Here is a 20,450-nt window from a genome sequence, read left to right as displayed (position 1 = left end):
GGCTTAGTTGCTATTGGCCAAAATATATCACTTTGACACTTGGCGACTTTTGACTGGTTCTTGAATTTGAATGAGATTTTCACATCATTTGGACATGTGGCGTCACCTTATTGGTCTTTAATTTGACGGGGATGCCAAGTCAACCTGACACATGGCATGGGTCTGGGCTCCAAAGTGTAATGAACCTTGGGCTTGAATTTAATAAAATGGACTAATTAATTTGTAGGTCCCAAATTAATTAATCAACCCAAATGATCATGAATTAAACTCAAATTTTATATGAATTTAACCCGTTGAATTTATATGTGCACAATATCCCAAGTAGTTTTTGAGATTTTTTTTATAAAAGTGTTTGGTTGCACAATTGTTATTACAAGACAAATATTTTTGACAACTACCTCAAATTTTTAAAAACTCAGAAAAACTAAAATTAATGAGCCAAAATCTATTATTTAATTTTTAAATTTTACCCAAAACTTTTATATTGTATAAAAATATATTATATTTTATTAATAACAATTAATATCTATTTGTCAACTAATTTCATTAGCAAGCCTGATACTAACTTTTACTCGATTGCAGTAGTTCGAATGAACTCAAGGATCGAAATTACTGCCTCAAGAGTAACTAACTTGAGAAAACAGTTAATGAGAATCAGAATTGAAAAAAATAGAGAGAGATTTTGAGTCTGTATATCTATGCGAAGAATGAATAGATTACATGTTTATATAGAGCTCATGACCCAACTATCCAATTGACTAGGCTACTTGAGTTAGTTATAACTACTTAACTAACTATACTGTAGTTGAGTAACTAACTACACTGTATCTTTCCAGTGTTAACTAACTTCTGGAACTTATTACAGTTTCCTACTTATTAATATTGTGTATCAGTACTCCCCTCATAAAGAAGATCTTTGCCCTTAAGGATCAAACAAAGGAAACCTAGTCTTGAGAATACTAGAAAATCCCCAAGTTGCAACATCAGTTGGAAGTTCAGTCCACTTGATCAACACCTGTGCAACAACCTTATTCCCTCTTTAGCCATTCTTCTCTGCAAAACCAGCCATGGTTCAGGGCATTGGGGATTTGCTAAGTCCATAGTAGGAGGATAAGAGATTTGAGAAGGCAACTTATAAAACTTCTTTAATAAGGAAACATGGACAGTAGGATGTATTTTGACAAAATCAGGTAGTAAGAGAGTGTAAGCAACATGACCAACTCTCTTAATGATCTGAAAAGGTCCATAAAACTTGGCAGCCAGCTTGTGAGTAACACGATTAGTGATAGTAACCTGTTTGTAGGGTTGCACTTTGAAGTAAACCCAGTCACCAACTTCAAAGATCCTGTCAGTTCTATGAGCATCAACCAGTTGCTTCATCCTCAGTTGAGTTCTGGTAAGATGATTCTTAAGCAACTGTAGCTTGAGTTCTCTAATCAGCAGGGTGTTATCAACCTCAGCTGAAACTGATTCTCCAAAAAGATATGGTAAATGTAGTGGAGGTAGCCTTCCATATAATGCCTCATATTGTGTTGTCTGAATAGCTGAGTGATGGAGGTATTGTAACAATACTTAGCCATATAAAGACAAGAAAACCAGCTAGAAGCATCCTCATTACAGTAGCACCTCAAATAAGTCTCTAAGCATTTATTTAAAATCTCGGTTTGGCCATCAGACTGAGGGTGATATACTGATGAAGTGTGCAACTTAACACCTTGTAGAGTGAATAGATCCTGCCATAAGGATATGATAAAAACATCCTTATCACTAGTAATAGCATTAGGGAATCCATGCAACTTAATACTATTATCCAAGAAAACCTTAGCAACAATTGGGTTGTATAAGGATGCTTAAGTGAAAGAAAATACCCATACTTGCTAAGTCTGTCCACCACCACTAGAATCACCTCATAACCATTTGATTTAGGTAATCCATCAATAAAATCCATGCTAATTTGAGACAATCCCACATCAGGTATGGGTAAAGGTTGTAAAAGTCCAGGGTATGCAGCCAAATCGGACTTATTCCTATGGCAAACATCACAGTTTTAAATAAATTTCTTCACATCATCTCTCATGTTCTTCTAGTAAAAGAGGGTGAGCAAACTTCTTAATGTAGCCTCTACACCAGAATGACCTCCTTAGGGACTTGCATGCCACAATGTCATGATCTTCCTTTTCAATTCTTGAACCTTGCCAACCACCAGTTTGCCTTTCCTTCTCAGCTGACCTTGGCTTTAAGTGAATTATTTATGAACTGTAGGATTAGCCTGCAAATCTGTAATAAGTTATTGGAGTTCTGGATCCGTAGTCCAACTATCTACAATAGCTTAGAATAGATCAGTATTTGTAGGAGAAATGAACAAGGCTAATAATTCTGCTCCAGTAACTCTTGACAAGGCATCAACCACCTTGTTGTCAGCTCCCCTTGTATACTCTATAGAGTAATCAAATGGCATCAAATTTGTCAACCATAAGAGCTATGAATTAGTATGTAACTTTTGCTCCATAAGAAACTTTAAAGCCTTCTGATCAGTCCTTATTATAAACCTTTGGCCTAACAAGTATTGAGACCACTTAGTGATAGCTTGAACAATAGTCAATAACTCTCTATCATACACTGATAATGCAGCATGTATTGGTAACAATGCCTTGCTGATGAAAGCAATTGGATGTCCATCTTGCATAAGTACAACTTATATTTCAAATACATTAGCATCGGTCTCCACCACAAATGCTTTGTTAACATCAGGTAAAGCAAGCACAAAAGCTTGTGTCAAGGCTTCTTTCAACTTTTCAAAAGCATCTTGAGTTGCAATTGACCATTTAAAATTGTTCTTCCTTGTTAAGTCATTGAAAGGCCTGCAAATCACACCAAAACCTTGTATGAACCTCCTGTAGTAATTAGCCAGTCCCAAGAACCCTCTTAGTTGCTTAAGAGTAGTTGGAATGGGCCATTTCCTCACAACTGTTATTTTTTGAGGATCTGTTGAAACACCTTCTGCTGATATAAAATGTCCAAGATATTTAATTTTCTGAACTCCAAAGAAACACTTGCTCCTTTTAACAAATATTTCATGCCTGATTATTTCCTAAAAAATAGACCTCAAATGCCTTACATGTTCTTTAATAGTACTACTGTAAATCAAAATATCATCAAAGAAAACTAACACATACTTCCTGAGAAATTGCTAAAATATAGAGTTCATTAATCCCTGAAATATAACAGGTGCATTAGATAAGCCGAAAGGCATTACCAGGTATTCAAAATGCTCGGAATGGGTTCTAAAAGCAGTCTTAGGCACATCCTCTGCAACCATCCTTAATTGGTAATAACCAATTCTTAAGTCAATCTTTGAAAAGATTTTGGATCCTCCTAATTCATTAAATAAATCTTCAACAATAGGTATAGGAAACTTGTTCTTCACAGTAAACTTATTTAAGTCCCTATAGTCAATACAAAACCTCTATGTACCATATTTCTTGCCCACTAAGACTACTGGGGAAGTAAACGGACTACAACTAGGTTGTATGATCCCTTGGTCTAACATCTGTTGTACCAAACCTTCAATAATATCCTTCCAAGAAGGATATCTATATGGCCTCTTATTTATAGGCTCCGTCCCCCCTGCAATACAATTCTATGATCAAATACTACTATATGAGGTGGTAAGCCAGTAGGTTCCTCAAATAACCCTTGAAACTCTGATAATAGATTCAATAAAGCTTGATCACATTCAGTTTTATTTTCCTCCAGTAATGCTAGGTGACCCTTCTTTTGTTCATTCCCCAAAGGCATAACTTGAATCATACAAATTTGAGATTGGTTACCTGAGTATTTAGCTAATTTACTAGCTCCAAAAGTATGCACCTGGCTCCCAACTCCTCTTAGCATATATTTCTTTTTCTTGTAACAGAATTCCATGGTCATATTTCTGAAGTTCATCTTGATATCCCCCAAGGTCAATAACCACTGAACCCCCAATACTACACCACATGAACCCAAAGGTAATAGCAGAAAATCTACTGAAAATTCAGCTCCTTGTAGTAACCAAGTAATAGTGGTCATTTTATCCACCCTCATTCTCTCATTTACTGCAGCAACCATTTGAGGACTGGTAGATCTGACCGACAACCTAATTATTGTACTAAATAAGGATCCATGAAGTTATGAGAACTTCTTGTGTCTATCAATAGATGTCGTCCCTTTTTGGAATGATATCCAGTCACCTTAAGTGTCCTAAAACCCAAAGAACCATTTAAGGCATGTATTGAAATCTCCATGTGCTCAACATGTTGAGACAACTCAAACTTGCTCTCCCCATCTTCATGCAACTCCACCTCAGTTTTAGACACTCCATCTTTTGTTTCATCCCCTTCTTCTAACTCAAACTAGTACAATTGCTTAGTAGTCTTACATTTATGGCCCATAGTATACTTTTCATTGCAAAAATAACACAATCCTTTTTCCCTCTTCTCATTAATTTCTTCCAAGCTCAACCTTCTCCTATTCAGATTCTTATTATAGTTTCTTTGGGTGATGTTAGGAGTAGGTAGTAGAGGTTTATTATTGAAAGGTTTTTGATCTCCTATCTTTCTTGAATTAAACAGCTGATTTGAACTTACATGTGGTTTAACAGCATCCAAGTGAGCTTCTTGAAGTCTTGCACTCCTGCAAACCTGAGACAAGGTAGTAGGGTTGGTAATCTTAATAACAATGTTAAGCTGAGGTGTCAAACCCTCAATGTGGCAACTAATGGCATTTTCTTCTGACAAATTCACCCTTGTAAGATGCCTTTCAAACACAGCCTGATACTCTTTGATAGTCCCAACTAGCTTAACCTTCTTCAATTCCTCCATATGATCATCAAAGTTAGATCTAAACCTCTACATCAATGTCATCACATACTCATTCCATCCAATAGTTTGAAGATATTGTCGATACCTCATGAAGGATAGATGCCACTGAATTGCCTCTCCTTCCAGATGTAGTGTGGCTATGGTAATTTTCTCAGAAGCAGGTACATTTTTCATTGAAAATAATTGTTCAATCTTGAATAACCAAGAACATAAATCATCCCCTGAAAACCTCAAGAACTCCATGCGCGACCACTTCGATAAATGGGAATGAAAATTGTGATAACTGCCAGGGCTTTGATCTCTGTGCTCTCTCTCAACTGATTGCCTAACCCTCGATGATTCAGCTTGATCTACTGGAGATTTATCTCTCTTATTTTTTGTGAAATTCACCAAATGATCCTTTAATTTCATTACCACCTGATCCAACCTTTTCAAGGTAGTAACTTCTCCTGCTAAATTGCTTATATCTGTAGTCAATTTCTGCAGCATATCCCTTATTTCTCCCAGTTGGAGAATTATCAATAGATCAAGCTGTTTTAGTCATGATTGCCAAGAATTCGATCAACTTTGATACCAATGTTACTAACTTTTACTCGATTGCAGGAGTTTGAATGAACTCGAGGATCGAAATTACTACCTCATGAGTAACTAACTCGAGAAAACAATTAATGAGAATGAGAATTGAAAAAACAGAGAGAGAGATTTTGAGAAAGAAGAAGTAACTTCTGTATATCTATGTGAAGAATGAATGGATTACATGTTTATATAGAGCTCATGACCCAACTATCCAATTGATTAGGCTACTTGAGTTAGTTATAACTACTTAACTAATTGTACTGTAGCTGTGTAACTAACTACACTGTAGCTTTCCAGTGTTAACTAACTTCCAGAACTTATTACAATTTCCTACTTATTAATATTGTGTATCAAAACCTTGTTATTTCTCTCAAGTTTATAATATTATTATTGCACAACACTAGTTTAAAATAATGTAAATAAATTCTCCTTTGTTTGAAAATTTTTCGATAACTCCTATAATACCCCAAATTTTTTATTAATCGATTAAAGTTTATAATCTATGAATCTAATTTATCATAAAATATACTGTATTCATTATAAAATAATAATATAATTTTAATAGTCCTTAAAACTTAGTGGGTATTTCCAAAAATATGGTAAACACATTGTGAAACTACCCAAAAATAATTTTTCCCAAAAATATTTGGAAATGTATGGCGGAACGCAAGCTTAGTCTTTTCATTGTCTTAGAAGCTCCACACATGTCCTTGCCTCATGCAGCTTTCCAATCTTGAGATATAAGCCAACCACTACCCCCGGCTCTCGCTACTCCCTCTCTAAAACAGTGTACGTGTATCCTAGATCTAAATCACTGTGCCTTTTATGTGTTGCGATTTTGTGTGTTTCAACTTGTTCTTTGTGCTGTTGGTTCCTTTTACAGTGAAGAAAAAATGGTGACATTCAAGGTTTCTCGCGTTGATACCACGCCGTTTGAAGGACAGAAGCCTGGTACTTCCGGTCTCCGTAAGAAGGTAATCCCGCAAAGCAAATTAAGCCAAATCAAATTCAAAATAAACAGTTCGTTTTGTACTGAAAATTCCTAACTGTTTTCATTCTACATTTTCGAATTGATCTCTGTGGAAGCGTAGTTTTATCTCGTTTCCTTTTCACCGAATCGGTGAAATTTCCGGCTGCTTTTATTAGTTTTTTTTTTTTGGGGCTGATCGCTTTGTTGTTTGAGTTCAATTCACTTTGCAGTGGATTTGCTTGCAATTCTTATCTTCTCCTTAAAGTACGTACTTATCAGTGTATACAGATTGTAATCATCGGGTATAGATCTAAGGAATAAATTGTAAGCGAATCGGATCTTGTACTGTAGTAATGGAATGAAAAGTATCAAATGGTGTGACAAGTGCCTCTGTGGTAGTTCATTTGTTTCTGCTTGTGTACAGCCTAATCGAATTCGCCTGCATCATATTGCCATCAACTTTTAGAAATTACTTGATCATATTGATTTGTCTCATGCATGCTTCTTTGGACATAAACTAAGCTATTTAAATTAGATCAAGTAAGGAATTGTTACTTGCCGGTAAACACTATGAGCTATGGTTTAGGACAAAGAGCAGTTGATTAGTCTAAGATGGCTTTCTCAGTTATCTTATCAGTTTTTTCTTTCTGAAGCAGTATACGATTCTTGGGACTAGTATCTAAACTTGCAGACGTACATGAGATATAAGATTCAGTTGTATGTGGCCAAAACATGTAATTTTTTTTAGTGTGGTAATTTTCTAACATAAAATCCTATTTTTGATAAAAATTAATGTTGTTCAATATATCTCCGTGAGTTGGTCAAATTCAATTTTTCTAACGTAGAAACACCAATCAAATTGGGTTGGAGGTAGTGTTCATGACCCACCTTAAAGAGTGCTAACTATGTCAACGAAACATAGTTCCGTACAAGAGGTGTTAGCTTAATGGTAAACTATATCAGATTAGTTTGATTTATGCTAAGAGGGAGTGGCCAGTTGGTTTAAAATATTAAACACACACAAGAACCAATTCCAGACCCCCCAAAAGTTACAGTTACGTTCTTAAACTCTATTTCTTTTAGCCAATTGACTTGTTACTAGTTTGTTTTCCTTCACATTCCTGTAAGGATGCTTCAAACATTCATGTGGTTCTTCTGGAGAAAGATTGATACAATATAACAACGGAAACAAAGAAATACGAAACTAAAATACAAGAAAGTAAAGGATAAATAGATAAGATACAAGAAAAGGAATTCGATAGCAACCAAAGGGTATGTTAAACCCTAAGACCTTAATCAATTAATCCTAAACAAGCACCTAATCTCTTACGAAGACCAACAAGGGAAATTGCTTCACCTTGCATCCCCCGTTAATAAGCAAGTGTTCAATAAAAGCTTCACCGAGCTCTCAACTCTCCATAATAAGAAGTCCTTAATATTCATCAAAAATCTCAGGAAGAGATCTATTCTAGTTATTTTTAATCTTGGCTAATAATTATTACATGAATGGCCCAAAAGTGACCCGTAAATGAAATTGCTAAATAGCCAAAGTTGCCGGAAATGCGATCTCCATTGAGCTCACATAATAGTTGTGTGATTCGGATAATTCACGCCTGTATTGCGTAAGTGTGCTCTGAGAGGCTTCTCCAATGTGTTCAATTATGCTATCCTTTGTCCACTTTTGCGAGTCGCAATCGACTTTGGTGATGGTATTTCCCTACTTTGGCCTTTTGTCAGTCTTTAATCCTAGCATCATGACATGAAACCCTTCGGACGGTATCAAGGTGTGCTTAAGTATGTCCGTCTTCATGAATATGCCTTGAAGTGCTTGTGATTCCCGCGCTCGGCTCCTTGTAAATGACTTGGTGGTGACTTCGGTCGCATCACTGCTGGAGCAATGGATTGATTTGTGTGCTATGTTCATCTTCTTCACAACTCTTTCAACATTTTGTTTGAATATTTGCAAGTCTAGTGGTTTAATTGTAGTAAAGCTGACTTATGAATAAGACTGAATTTGTGGACATCAGTAGTGCTACATGATCTTTAGTCCATCTGGAGTGTCTTGGCTTGTTTGTGCGCTGTTATCTTAATGGCTTTGGATTTTTGAGTGTAACATCAAGTTGGATGGATTGTTTCAGGTGAAGGTGTTCATACAACCTCATTACTTGCAAAATTTTGTTCAGGCAACATTCAATGCCCTTGGAGCTGATAGAGTTAAAGGTAAGGAGTTTTATGTTTTCCTTTTCTAGCTGAATTCCTCTACATTTCTTGCATGTAATGGATGTAGAAGTGAATCTAGGATTTGGAGGTTTCGGTGCCTCATTGCTTTAAACATAAAGGTGTTGCTATTTATTCAGTCCAAATGAAGTAAACTTTTAGCCGGTTTGATCATTTTTGTGCTTCGTTTTGGGTTATTTATCTTCTCGATTTATATTGAGAAATCGATCAAACGAAAAATTTAATAATTATGACAATTTAACGCAACACATACAACTTGGAAGAAGGAAACTACTTACATTTTATGCTTAAGATAAAAAGAAAGAAAAAGAAATTCAGGATAAATCTAAGCTGCAGACTCTTCATTTTCGTTGTTGAACCCGTGTCGACGCAACACGAATGCAGGATTCAGTCAACCTACATCAGATACTTTGACCAGAGTCTAGGGAGATTTTATTTTTTTTTGGGGGGGGGGGGGGGGGGGGGAGTTGAGATTTTGATTTCTTAAAATAAAAGATAAATTTAAGATATGGGAAATGATACATCTTCAGTCCTTTTTAGCTTTTCTCGTGGTCAATATTTGATATTTATAAATGTTATTTTCTCAAAGAAAAGAGGGATAATTTCTAAATTAATTGTTAGCATGTTGATTTTTGACAATTGGTTAATTTTTCTAATGTGTAGCCATGCTAGTAGTCATAGGGCTATGCCCGTAGGTTGGAGTTTCTAGTTTTGAGGGTTTGGGTGAGGTGAGTGCTTTCGATTAAATAGTGTATAGTGCTACTCTGTCGGTGTCTTATTTCCGTTATTTCATCCTCATCCTGTTTCATGTTTTATTCCAGCTTTGTTTACTGTCTTTTTTGTTCTGAGACGGGGGTCTACCGGAAACAATCTCTTCTCTACTTCTTCGGAGGTAGTGATATGGACTGTGTACACTTTACCCTCCCCAGGCTCCACTGTGGGGGAATACACTGGTTATATTGTTTTTGTAGTTTATTTTTTTAATGCCCATCTTGGAGAATGAAAGATTGAATTCTACAACATTCATGTAAGTTTTCTACAGAATAGCCGAACCACGACACTCGTATACCTACCTGGATTCATACTCCCGAATCTTAAAATTTGACTCTTACGAATCTGACCCTTGGATCCGCCTCCAGCTCCATGTTACTTTTCAAGTCCAAGCAACTTAGAAAAAAATTAAGGGTCAACAAATCCCCACTTTGTGCGACTATACTGGGTATGTTCTTCTTGTTGTCATTAAAGATCAAGTTAAGAAGTTCTACAAAAAGCTTTATGAAAAAGTGCACCAGATGGGATTCGAAATGCATCCAATGACAGCGAAATTTGACCCTTCTCCACTGGCACCATATGTTCAACCATTACTCCAAGTGGCACGATTAGTATTTATTTTATTTCTTATACATATATACAGAAAGATCCAACCTAGGTATCTGGTGGCGTGGAACCAAAATCTTTTTTCATTGATCCGTCCCTGAATGGAAGAGCTGATAGATATATCCCCTTTTGGGGGAGGTCAGTCGATGATTTTATTGTCCTGTCCCTTCTTCTAGTCACACTTTTACTGTGCAGGTGCTACACTAGTGGTTTCTGGTGATGGCAGATACTATTCAAAGGATGCAATCCAGGTACTATTGATCGAGTTTTTCCTGTGCAATTCTTTATTCTACATTGTTTGTTTCCTTTGCTTTAACACAATCAATAATATGTAAACATTCCCTCTAATGCATAAGGGACATTCTGAAACAAAACAGAGTTTCTTTTTCATGTTTTTATAGAGGCCGGATGCCTAAATTGCTTAACGGTTATGTCTTAATTGAAGTATATAATTCAGAATATAAGCACTTTGGTCTGTTTCATTACAGATCATTACAAAAATGGCAGCAGCAAATGGAGTAAGACGTGTTTGGATTGGTCAAAATGGACTTTTGTCCACTCCTGCTGTATCAGCTGTTGTTCGTGAGAGAGTCGGGGCTGATGTAAGTACTTTGCCTCTAGAGCTACATCAGATTGCTTTATTCATATTTCCCTTTCCTTTTCGATGGTATGGGTTGACTTGATTCCAGTACAGTTAACATAATATGTTGTACTCAATACAGGGTTCTAAAGCTACTGGGGCATTTATATTGACGGCAAGTCACAACCCAGGTGGCCCTCATGAGGTATTACCCGCAATGTTTTCTTAATAAGTTTCTCGCGTTTGATGCTTTCTTGCTGCATCTCTCCAACAATTATTGAATTGGAAAGTTTTTAGTTTCTGTTCTAGGATAATTTAACTGATGTTATGGTCCTTTTATCAGCTCATGTTTGATTCACATTTGAGAAATAGGATTTTTCTGTTCCTTTACGGCTTTTACGTTACTCTTGTACTCTTGTGAGACCTGAAATCATGCTATGCACTAAGAGCCATTCTTTTGCTTGTAGAATTGTAAAATTAGTACACTTCCATTTTTTTTGGATAAAGAACTGCTTTTGTTTATTGCTCGTTTGGCCTAAATATATATCTTCCTTTCGAAGATGAAATACAAAACTGACACGTTCTTTTTTGCAATCTCTAGGGAGTTAATGTTTATTTTTTATTTTTCGTTGGGCAGGGGATACATGTTCTTTGTTGCACTCCCTAGGGAGTTAGTGTTCATTTTTTATTTTTTGTTTGTGGGGTGGGGGTGGGGGTGGGGGTGGGGGTGGGGGGGACATGATGAAATGATGAAATATGCCTTTGTTGCAGCTGATTAAGAACCTATAAGTAGTAAGTACACACAACACATCTGTGTACATCCCCGTTTAACGTGTTTTATTATTTGGAGGACAAAATTTTCTACTGGAGAATACATGATGATTGATGAAATGATTGTAGGTCTTCCTTCAGATTATTTAGTAGGCATTTGGCCATTATTTCAAATATTTATCACTTTTTTTTTGGAATTTACGGTGTTGGAGTTGAAGATGGAGTTGTGTTAGGTTATACTATTAGCATTGAAAGGTGTTTCCCATAGGAAAATGGTTTATGATAATAAAATAAACGTGGAATATCCTATCAGGATTTTTATAATTCTTATTAAAGTGTGTAGACTACCTTGTTTGGAATACCTGTTAAGAGTGTTTAGAATACCTAGGTGATAAATTTTGTCAGCTTTTCCCAAAGAGTACAGTTTCTCATGTGTATTTCACCTGTAGGATTTTGGAATTAAGTACAATATGGAAAATGGTGGACCTGCTCCAGAAGGTATAACAAACAAGATCTATGAGAACACCACAGCAATAAAGGAGTACTTGATTGCCGAGGGCCTGCCTGATGTAAGATGCACTGCTCCCCTAGTACATTTTCCGGAGTCTTAATTTGATTGATGAAGTAACGTTTTCATATGTCCCGACTCGAACGTAGGTGGACATATCTACAACAGGTGTCTCAAGCTTTGAGGGTCCAGAGGGGAAATTTGACATTGACGTTTTTGATTCAACTAGTGATTATCTGAAATTGATGAAGTATGGATATTTCTCTTTTGTACAAAAATAAATGTCTTTCTGCTTTCAGTTGGGAATATATGTCAAGTCATGCTTATACATGTAAATATGTTCTTTGACATCGAAACGTCAATCAACAATTTGTTGAAAGGCACTATTCAGTTATTGCTGAACTTTTGAGTGTCATTCCTTTCCAATTTGTAAGGGCTCTGTGATATCTCTTGAGCTTGTTTTTGGACCTTGTTCTAAAGTTAATTTTCATCTTTATTAGCGTTCATGTTGTTGTTGTTCTTTTTTATTTTTTTTTGGGGGGGGGGGTATACTTGAATTTAGTTATTCTTTTTGAAGTAAAATTTCTTTTCTGACTCAATATTTTGCATTGCATATCTGTTTGCAGGTCAATATTTGACTTCCCATCTATCCAGAAGTTGCTCTCTTCTCCAAAATTTAGTTTCTGGTATGTATGCACGTTGGAGACCTTTCTGATGTACATTACTCAGTCTATTCCTTTCCTTCTAAGAGTATCACATCTCTGCCCATTGTAGCTATGATGCACTTCACGGTGTTGCTGGTGTACATGCAAAGCGTATATTTGTGGAGGAGCTTGGTGCAGATGAGAGCTCTCTAGTTAATTGTGTTCCCAAGGTCTTCTCATCTTCCTTCCGTTGAGATTTATCTTGCATTAGAACTGTTTGGCTTCTGTTTTTTGAAAGCTATATTTTAGGACTCCTTTTTTCTTTCTGTGAAATGTATGATTAATTTAATAGGAGGACTTTGGTGGAGGGCATCCCGATCCCAATCTGACATATGCAAAGGAGTTAGTTGCACGTATGGGATTGTCTAAAACACATTCTGAACCCAATCCACCAGAATTTGGGGCAGCTGCTGATGGAGATGGGGACCGTAACATGGTCCTGGGGAAAAGGTAACATCTTGTTGATATATTTTTACAACTAGTCACTTGCTTGAAGTTGCTTCTTAAATTTTGGTTTTTTGTTTGTTTATTTTGGTAGATTCTTTGTGACTCCTTCTGATTCTGTTGCTATAATTGCTGCCAATGCTGTACAAGCTATTCCTTATTTTTCTGGAGGTTTAAAAGGCGTTGCCAGGTCTGTATCGCTTGGAGCTTAGAACATGATTGTTATGCTGTTAATATTTTTATTCAAGAGCAATTCATCTTGTGATGAAATCTGTCAAGAGTTTAATGTGATGCATGCTAATCTTTCTACAGGAGTATGCCCACATCTGCTGCTCTTGATGTAGTTGCTAAACATCTGAACTTGAAATTCTTTGAGGTACTATAGCTTCATTGAAATTTATATGTTATTTATTTTATCTTTTGTTGGTGGAGGAATGAGGGCATGCTGAATTTTATGTTTCCCATATCTGTCTTTGTTAAGGTACCCACTGGTTGGAAATTTTTTGGTAACTTGATGGATGCTGGAATGTGTTCAATTTGCGGAGAAGAAAGTTTTGGAACTGGTCAGCTTTGTGTACTTAATTCTTGTATCTAATTTGATACAAGTAGGTTGAACAATGTAATTGGACATATGAAGGCATTAAATCTTTTTAATATTCTTCACAGGCTCAGACCATATTCGAGAGAAAGATGGAATTTGGGCTGTCTTGGCTTGGTTATCTATCCTTGCCTATAGGAACAAGGACAACCTTGGGGAAGGTAACCTTGTGACGGTTGAAGATATCGTTCGCCAACACTGGACAACCTATGGACGTCACTATTACACTCGATATGACTACGAGGTTTTTGTTTGACAGTTCCTATTTAATGTTAAATAAGCATTTCTGGGTCTGCTTAACTTAAATGATGTCAATCAATTTCTTTGTTTTTTCCAGAACGTCAGTGCTGATGGTGCTAAGGAGCTTATGGCTCATTTGGTGAAGCTGCAATCTTCCATTGATGAAGTTAACAAGTAAGTTATCCTTTAGTTTCAAGTTTCTCTCTGGAATACCCAATGTTTCTAAAGCATGACTTGGGCAATTTTTCACTCATTATATATTTCTGTTTCTTTATCTTTATATTTTGATGATGCCCATCCTTTGTATGAGAAATTCCAGAAAAGACTAGCTTACACACGGAGTAGTAGGTCTTCCTTCAATTGTAATTATAACAAAATGAGATTTTTGGACTGATCCTGTGCACCCAATGACACTTGGACCCATTATAGATGGCATGTAAGAGCAGTAGCTGTACTATAATGTATTTGTGGGTGTGTTTCTTTTTTAATCTTTTTGTAATTCATCTAGTGCTACTCCTTTATTTTACAGAGACCTGATGGGTTTATTTGCGAGGCATTTTTTCGTCCCTTACCAAGCATATAATATCTCTGACTCCTTCCCTCAAACTGAAAGCCTTTCATTGTAGGAGTTTCAGGAGAATATTCTATACCAAATTGTAATCTTCTGCATGCCGTCCACTTTTCATCAAGTATCCTAGCTTTCAGGATGATCTTAATGCCACGACTTTCGATTCTTAGCTTAGTTTGACAGTTTAAGTACCTTTAACAGGAAGGTGGTAGATTGTAGCAAAAAGATTAGCAACAAATTTGTATATCTCTATTTTTTTTTAGATCTAGTGTAGAGAACTACTGCATAACTTCGTGGGTTGGGTATCAGTCATAACTTTGTGAGTTCTGTAGCGGCATAAATTTCGTAGGAACTAAATTATGTCTTGTAAGGCATAACTTGCGGGTTATGAACTTTTTAAGACAATGTTCTGAAATTAAACTTATGCTTCTATTCGCATATGTTTTGTAGGAACTAAGTTAAAACCTTATATGACATAACTTGTGGGTTATGTAACTGCATAAGTTCTGTAGGAATAAGCGACATAACTTGTGGGGTTATGGAATTGCATAAGTTCTGTGGGAATTAAGCAGCACAACAACCTTGTCATACGTAACTTGTTTTATCTATTATGATAAGAAAATATGAACTTATGTCTTGTGTTTTTTTTCCCCTGATGTTGGCGGTATTTTCGGCCACTTTTTTGTTATTTAAAGTGGTGAAGGACAAAGATTAACTACCACCAATTTGAGGGGAAAAAATTTATGACCATCCAAAAATTAGGGCATATGTGCAAATGACCAAAACAAGGACTCCTTCTATTTGTTAGGTTTTCTCATCAGAGTCAGCATTGTTTTGAAGTTGAAAACAATGGCATGCCCCCCCCCCCCCCCCCCCACTAAAATACGCTTAATGTTTACCATATTATCAGTCAGATTACTTGCCAATGTCAGATTTTCTTTTCTTGAACCTTTTTGTAAATTATAAAGGTGGCAATGGTTATTATAACGTTTACTTTTGTCACGTTGGTACGTGTTATAGAACAGAAATATTTAATACCATTGATGTGTCTTTTCAATATGTAAATACTTGACCTTGAGGCAAGTTCTTCCTATACAGGATTATAAAGGGAATCCGTTCAGATGTTTCAAATGTCGTGCATACTGATGAATTTGAATACAAGGACCCCGTTGATGGTTCAGTCTCGCAGCATCAGGGTATAAGATATCTATTTGAAGATGGATCACGATTGGTAAGGAATCTCCCCTGCTCTAGCATTACTCAGAATATGGAAATTAGAGGCTGTTTTGCATAGGAATGGAAAATATATAGATAACTGGGCAGATTCTGTTCTGAATAAATTTCTCTTCAATAAAAAGAATCAACTCACAAATCTAACAACAACAACATGCCCAGTGTATTCCCACAAAGTGGGGTCCGGGGAGGGTAAGTGTATGCAGTCCATACCACTACCTCGGTTGAGGTAGAGAGGCTGTTTCCGATAGACCCTGGCTCAGGACACAAAAATTAACTCAAAATAAAGTGGAGTAAATGGAAAAGCTTTTAGGGCAACTGTTTTTTGGTGCATATGATCGTGATTTTTTGAGTGTAAATTTTGGTACTGTGCTAGGTGTTCCGTCTCTCTGGAACTGGCTCAGAGGGTGCTACTATCCGTCTCTACATTGAGCAGTATGAGAAGGATTCATCCAAGATTGGAAGAGATTCTCAGGAAGCACTTGCTCCCCTGGTAAGTTAGTTTGAAGCAAAGATGGTGTTCTGTTTCTTGGTGTTTTTGCTCAACAGATTTATCTTGTCACAGGTGGAGGTTGCTCTTAAGCTATCGAAAATGCAGGAATACACTGGCCGTTCTGCTCCAACTGTTATTACATAAACTTACTGAGTTGTCTTTTGTACTATGAGAACTAAATAATTGAATAAGCATACTGTCCTTGCTGGACGAACACCAGAGAATATGTAAGATGCTTTCAAATTTTGAAAACTCATGTCTGGAGTTGGAAGTGTCTTGTTCAAATATATTAGTGTGGCAATTTATCGTTCCTTTATCTTTTATCTTGAATGACTACTACTGCGAAGTTATTTTCTTTATAGATTCATATTCATCCTTTGGTTGATCTCATTCGTATTCATTCTTGATGCATCTGCAACGAGCAAGGCTTATGTCACTGTTCGCTGGAAGTTTTCAAGATGCAGATGAATTTCCTTTATCTGCCTAGATATCCTGACGTGATGATTCGCTCTCTTATCATCCATCACCACAGAATAAGGCATCTGATGCTTCGTCGTGTAAAAAGCAATCATACTTACGGCTACGGTATTGTAGTTCGATTTGGAACGTTTATTTTTTAAAAAATCAAATTGATTAAATTAGTTTTTTTTAAATATTCGTCTTTTGACTATTTTTGTTGATTTTTTTAAAACCAGGTGATAATGGCTCCAAACACATTTAATGAAAACTCTTCTCTTTCCCAACGCCCCCAAAAAATAATTATCTTTTATCCGATAAATAGTGTTTTTTCTTTTTAAAAAAGTGTGTACTTCAGGAAAATCCTTTCCGGCAAAAATATTTATATAGAAGAGTAACTTTCTTAAATGTTATTTATTTCTTAACTATTTATAAATGCTATTTATTTCTTAACTATTTATACTTTGTTTCGTGGCTTTCCAAAGATAAAGTTGTTATTTATTCTTTCATTTGCTTGTGGGATAGACTTCGACTATCTTTAAAGTCTTGATATGTCTCTCTTATAAGCCGAGCAAATCCTAGTTTGGATTTCTAATAGTACAATGTTATCTTTATTTTAACAATTTAACAATTTTCAACCTTGAATTATCTAAAAAAAATAATTAAATACTCCTTTTGTTTATCTTTACTTGTCTACTTTTCTATTGACACAAGAATTAAGAAACAGGAAATGATAGAGATATTTTTACCATATTGCCCTTTTGAATATAATAAATTTAATGTTTTTGAAAATGCATTAGATAATGGATTGTATTTAGTGCTAAGTTAAAATGATTATAAACAGATAAATTATTCATTAATTTTATAAATTAGACAAATATTATTGTACAAAATTTGAAATGTGAATAAGTAAAGATATACGGAGGGAGTAGTAGCCCATCAAAATAATAAAAAACCAACAACTTACCCAGTGTATTCCCACATAATGGGGTCTGGGGAGGGTAGAGTGTACGCAGACCATACCACTACCTCAGGTGAAGTAGAGATGTTGTTTCTGATAGATCCCCGATTTAGAACCAATAACATAATAACAAACACAAAAGATAAGAATAAGAAACTATCTCACCTACATAATAGACATCATACAACACCATGTATAAAAACTACAGACACAAAAGAACGCTCCCTTATTGTTACCGACACACTCTCACCCTCTAACCCTCTACACTAATCCTCGTCCTTCACACCTTCCTATCAAGGGTCATATCCTCCGTAAGTTGTAACTGTTCCATATCATGCCTAATCACCTCCCTCAAATATTTCTTCGGTCTACCTCTACCCTACCTAAAACCATCAATGGCTAGTATCTCACACCTCCGCACTGGAGCATCCGAGCTCCTCCTCATCACGTGCCCAAACCAACGTAACCTCACTTCTCGCATCTTATCCTCCACCGACGCAACTCCCACCTGCTCCCAAATAATCGCATTCCTCACCCTATCTTTCCTGGTATGTCCACACATCCATCGCAACATTCGCATCTCCGCCATCTTCAACTTTTGGATGTGGGAGTTCTTGACTGGCCAACATTCTGCTCCATATAACATAGCCGGCCGGACTGCCACTCTGTAGAACTTACCTTTAATCTTCGGGAGCACCTTCTTATCACATAGGACTCCCGAAGCGAGCCTCCATTTCAACCATCCTGCCCCGATACGATGCGTGACATCCTAGTCAATGTCGCCATTTTCCTGAATCATAGACCCCAGATACTTTAAACTTTCCCTCTTCTGAATGACCTGCGAGTCCAGCTTCACCTCCACATCCTTCTGCGACACCTCACTAAACTTACACTCCAGGTAGTCCGTCTTGGTTCTGCTCAACCAAAATCTTTTAGACTCAAGTGTCTGTCTCCAAATCTCCAACTTATCACTAACTCCTTTCTGAGTCTCGTCAATCGGCACCACATCATCCACAAATAACATACACTAAGGCACATGCCATTGGATATGTCGCGTCAAAACATCCATCACCAAGGTAAATAAAAATGGGCTAAGAGTTAATCGCTGGTGCAACCCTATCAGAACAAGAAAGTGCTTTGAATCCCCATCTACCGTCCTCACATGAGTCTTTACCCCATCATACATGTCCTGAATCGACCTGGTGTACGCCATGGGCACCCTTCTATCCTCTAAGCACCTCCATAGAATCTCCCTCGGGACTCTATTATACACCTTCTCTAGATCAATAAACACCATGTGCAAGTCCTTCTTCCTCTCCCAAAACTGCTTCACTAATCTCCTCACGAGGTGAATAGCCTCAGTGGTCGAGCGGTCTGGCATGAAACCAAACTGATTCTTAGAGATACTCACGATCCTTCTCATCCTCAACTCTACCACCCTCTCCCAAAACTTCATAGTATGACTCAACAACTTAATGCCTCTATAATTATTGCAACTCTAAATGTCGCCCTTGTTCTTATATAAAGGAACCATTGTACTCCACCTCCATACTTCCGGCATCTTTGCAGGCCTAAAAATGATGTTAAACAACCTAGTTAACCACTCCAAACCTGCCTCACTAGTGCCCTTCCAAAACTATACTGGGTTCATCTGGCCCCGTTGCCTTACCCCGCCGCATTAAACCTCAATACGCCTACAATCCCCATAATCGCGACACTCCTCCAATTTCTCCAAGTCCCCCAACAGGAGACCTTTGTCCCCCTCGTCGTTCAAAAGTTTATAAAAGTAGGACTGTCATCTCTCCTTAATAAGGGCATCCTCAACCAACATTGAACCATCCTCTCTCTTGATGCGCTTCACTTGGTCTAGGTCACGAGCCCTTCGCTCCATAGCCTTCGCGAGCCTATACAACTTCTCATCCCCTCCTTTCTCCTCTAAGTCTGCATACAAGCTCCCAAAAGCTGTTAACTTAGTCGTCGTAACCGCTACTTTGGTCTCTCTTCTAGCAACCTTATACTCCTCCTTATTTGTCTGTCTTTTCTCATAATTCTTGCTCTCCACCAATTTAGCATAAGCCGTCTTCTTAGATTCCACTTTCCTCTTAACCTTTTCGTTCCACCACCAGTCTCCTCGATGCTTGCCAGATCGACCACTCGAGACACCTAACACCTCTTTCGCAGTCTCCTTAATACAACTGGCAGTTGTCTCCCACATACTATCCACATCCCCTTTACTCTCCCAAGCCCCCTACTCTTCAACTTCTCCCCCATTTCCAACGCACTAGCCAAAGTCAAGCTACCCCACTTAATCCTGGGCCGAGCCTCCACACTCCTCTTCTTTTTGCCCTTATTGATAACCAAGTCCATCACCAACAACCTATGTTGAGTCAAAAGATTTTCGTTAGGGATGACTTTACAGTCTTTACATAATGCTCTATCACCCTTCCTAAGGAGCAAAAAGTCTATCTGAGTCTTTGCCACCGAACTACGAAACATGATAAGGTGATCCTCCTTCTTCGAAAAGCTCAAATTTGCTATCATCAATCCAAAAGCCCTAAAATATCCAAAAGAGAAGCTCCTCCCTCATTTCGCTCCCCAAAATCGAAACCACCATAACATAATGAATGGCATACGTGCCAAACCCTTGAGTTGGCACAAATAGGAATGCCCAACAAATTTGGCACAAGTAGTGCTTTCATAAATTATTAATCTACATATAATATATTAAAAGTGTGAAGACCTTTAGAAAAGTGATTTGAACTTTTTGCTCTTCATTAAAAGACCTCGCTTTAGACAAAATTGTCTTTTCATTATTTTTCTCAATTTATTATTTAATTAATTTCATAATATTTGACTCATAAAATATATAGGATC

At 37.0% G+C, this 20,450-nt stretch overlaps 1 protein-coding gene and 1 pseudogene across 1 annotated transcript; one reads left to right on the top strand and one right to left on the bottom strand.

The window, feature by feature from the left end:
• Positions 1-6,005: 6,005 nt before the first annotated feature.
• On the top strand, positions 6,006-16,482 carry LOC107843130 (phosphoglucomutase, cytoplasmic). The gene is made up of 19 exons (XM_016687315.2): positions 6,006-6,224; positions 6,319-6,409; positions 8,544-8,625; positions 10,216-10,271; positions 10,509-10,622; positions 10,743-10,805; positions 11,821-11,940; positions 12,029-12,129; positions 12,506-12,565; positions 12,654-12,753; positions 12,876-13,033; positions 13,122-13,217; positions 13,340-13,403; positions 13,509-13,590; positions 13,694-13,869; positions 13,963-14,039; positions 15,532-15,664; positions 16,043-16,159; positions 16,232-16,482. Exons 2-19 carry the CDS (start codon positions 6,329-6,331, stop codon positions 16,301-16,303), a joined length of 1,752 nt encoding a protein of 583 aa, XP_016542801.1. The 5' UTR covers positions 6,006-6,224; positions 6,319-6,328; the 3' UTR covers positions 16,304-16,482.
• A 105-nt stretch (positions 16,483-16,587) lies between these two features.
• LOC124898681 lies at positions 16,588-18,960 on the bottom strand (annotated as a pseudogene).
• Positions 18,961-20,450: the final 1,490 nt, after the last annotated feature.

This window comes from Capsicum annuum, chromosome 1 (assembly GCF_002878395.1).
Source record: "Capsicum annuum cultivar UCD-10X-F1 chromosome 1, UCD10Xv1.1, whole genome shotgun sequence".
In the NCBI taxonomy this organism is placed as follows: Eukaryota; Viridiplantae; Streptophyta; class Magnoliopsida; order Solanales; family Solanaceae; genus Capsicum; species Capsicum annuum.
The sequence above is the reverse complement of the archived record's forward strand: the minus strand, read 5'-3'. Positions and strand labels throughout refer to the sequence as shown.

Excerpts from the sequence above, each read along its gene's own strand:
- LOC107843130 (XM_016687315.2), top strand. The coding sequence starts at position 6,329 with ATGGTGACATTCAAGGTTTCTCGCGTTGATACCACGCCGTTTGAAGGA. Across the intron at positions 8,626-10,215 it reads TGGAGCTGATAGAGTTAAAG|GTGCTACACTAGTGGTTTCT; the intron begins GTAAGGAGTTTT and ends TTTACTGTGCAG. Across the intron at positions 13,870-13,962 it reads ACACTCGATATGACTACGAG|AACGTCAGTGCTGATGGTGC; the intron begins GTTTTTGTTTGA and ends TGTTTTTTCCAG.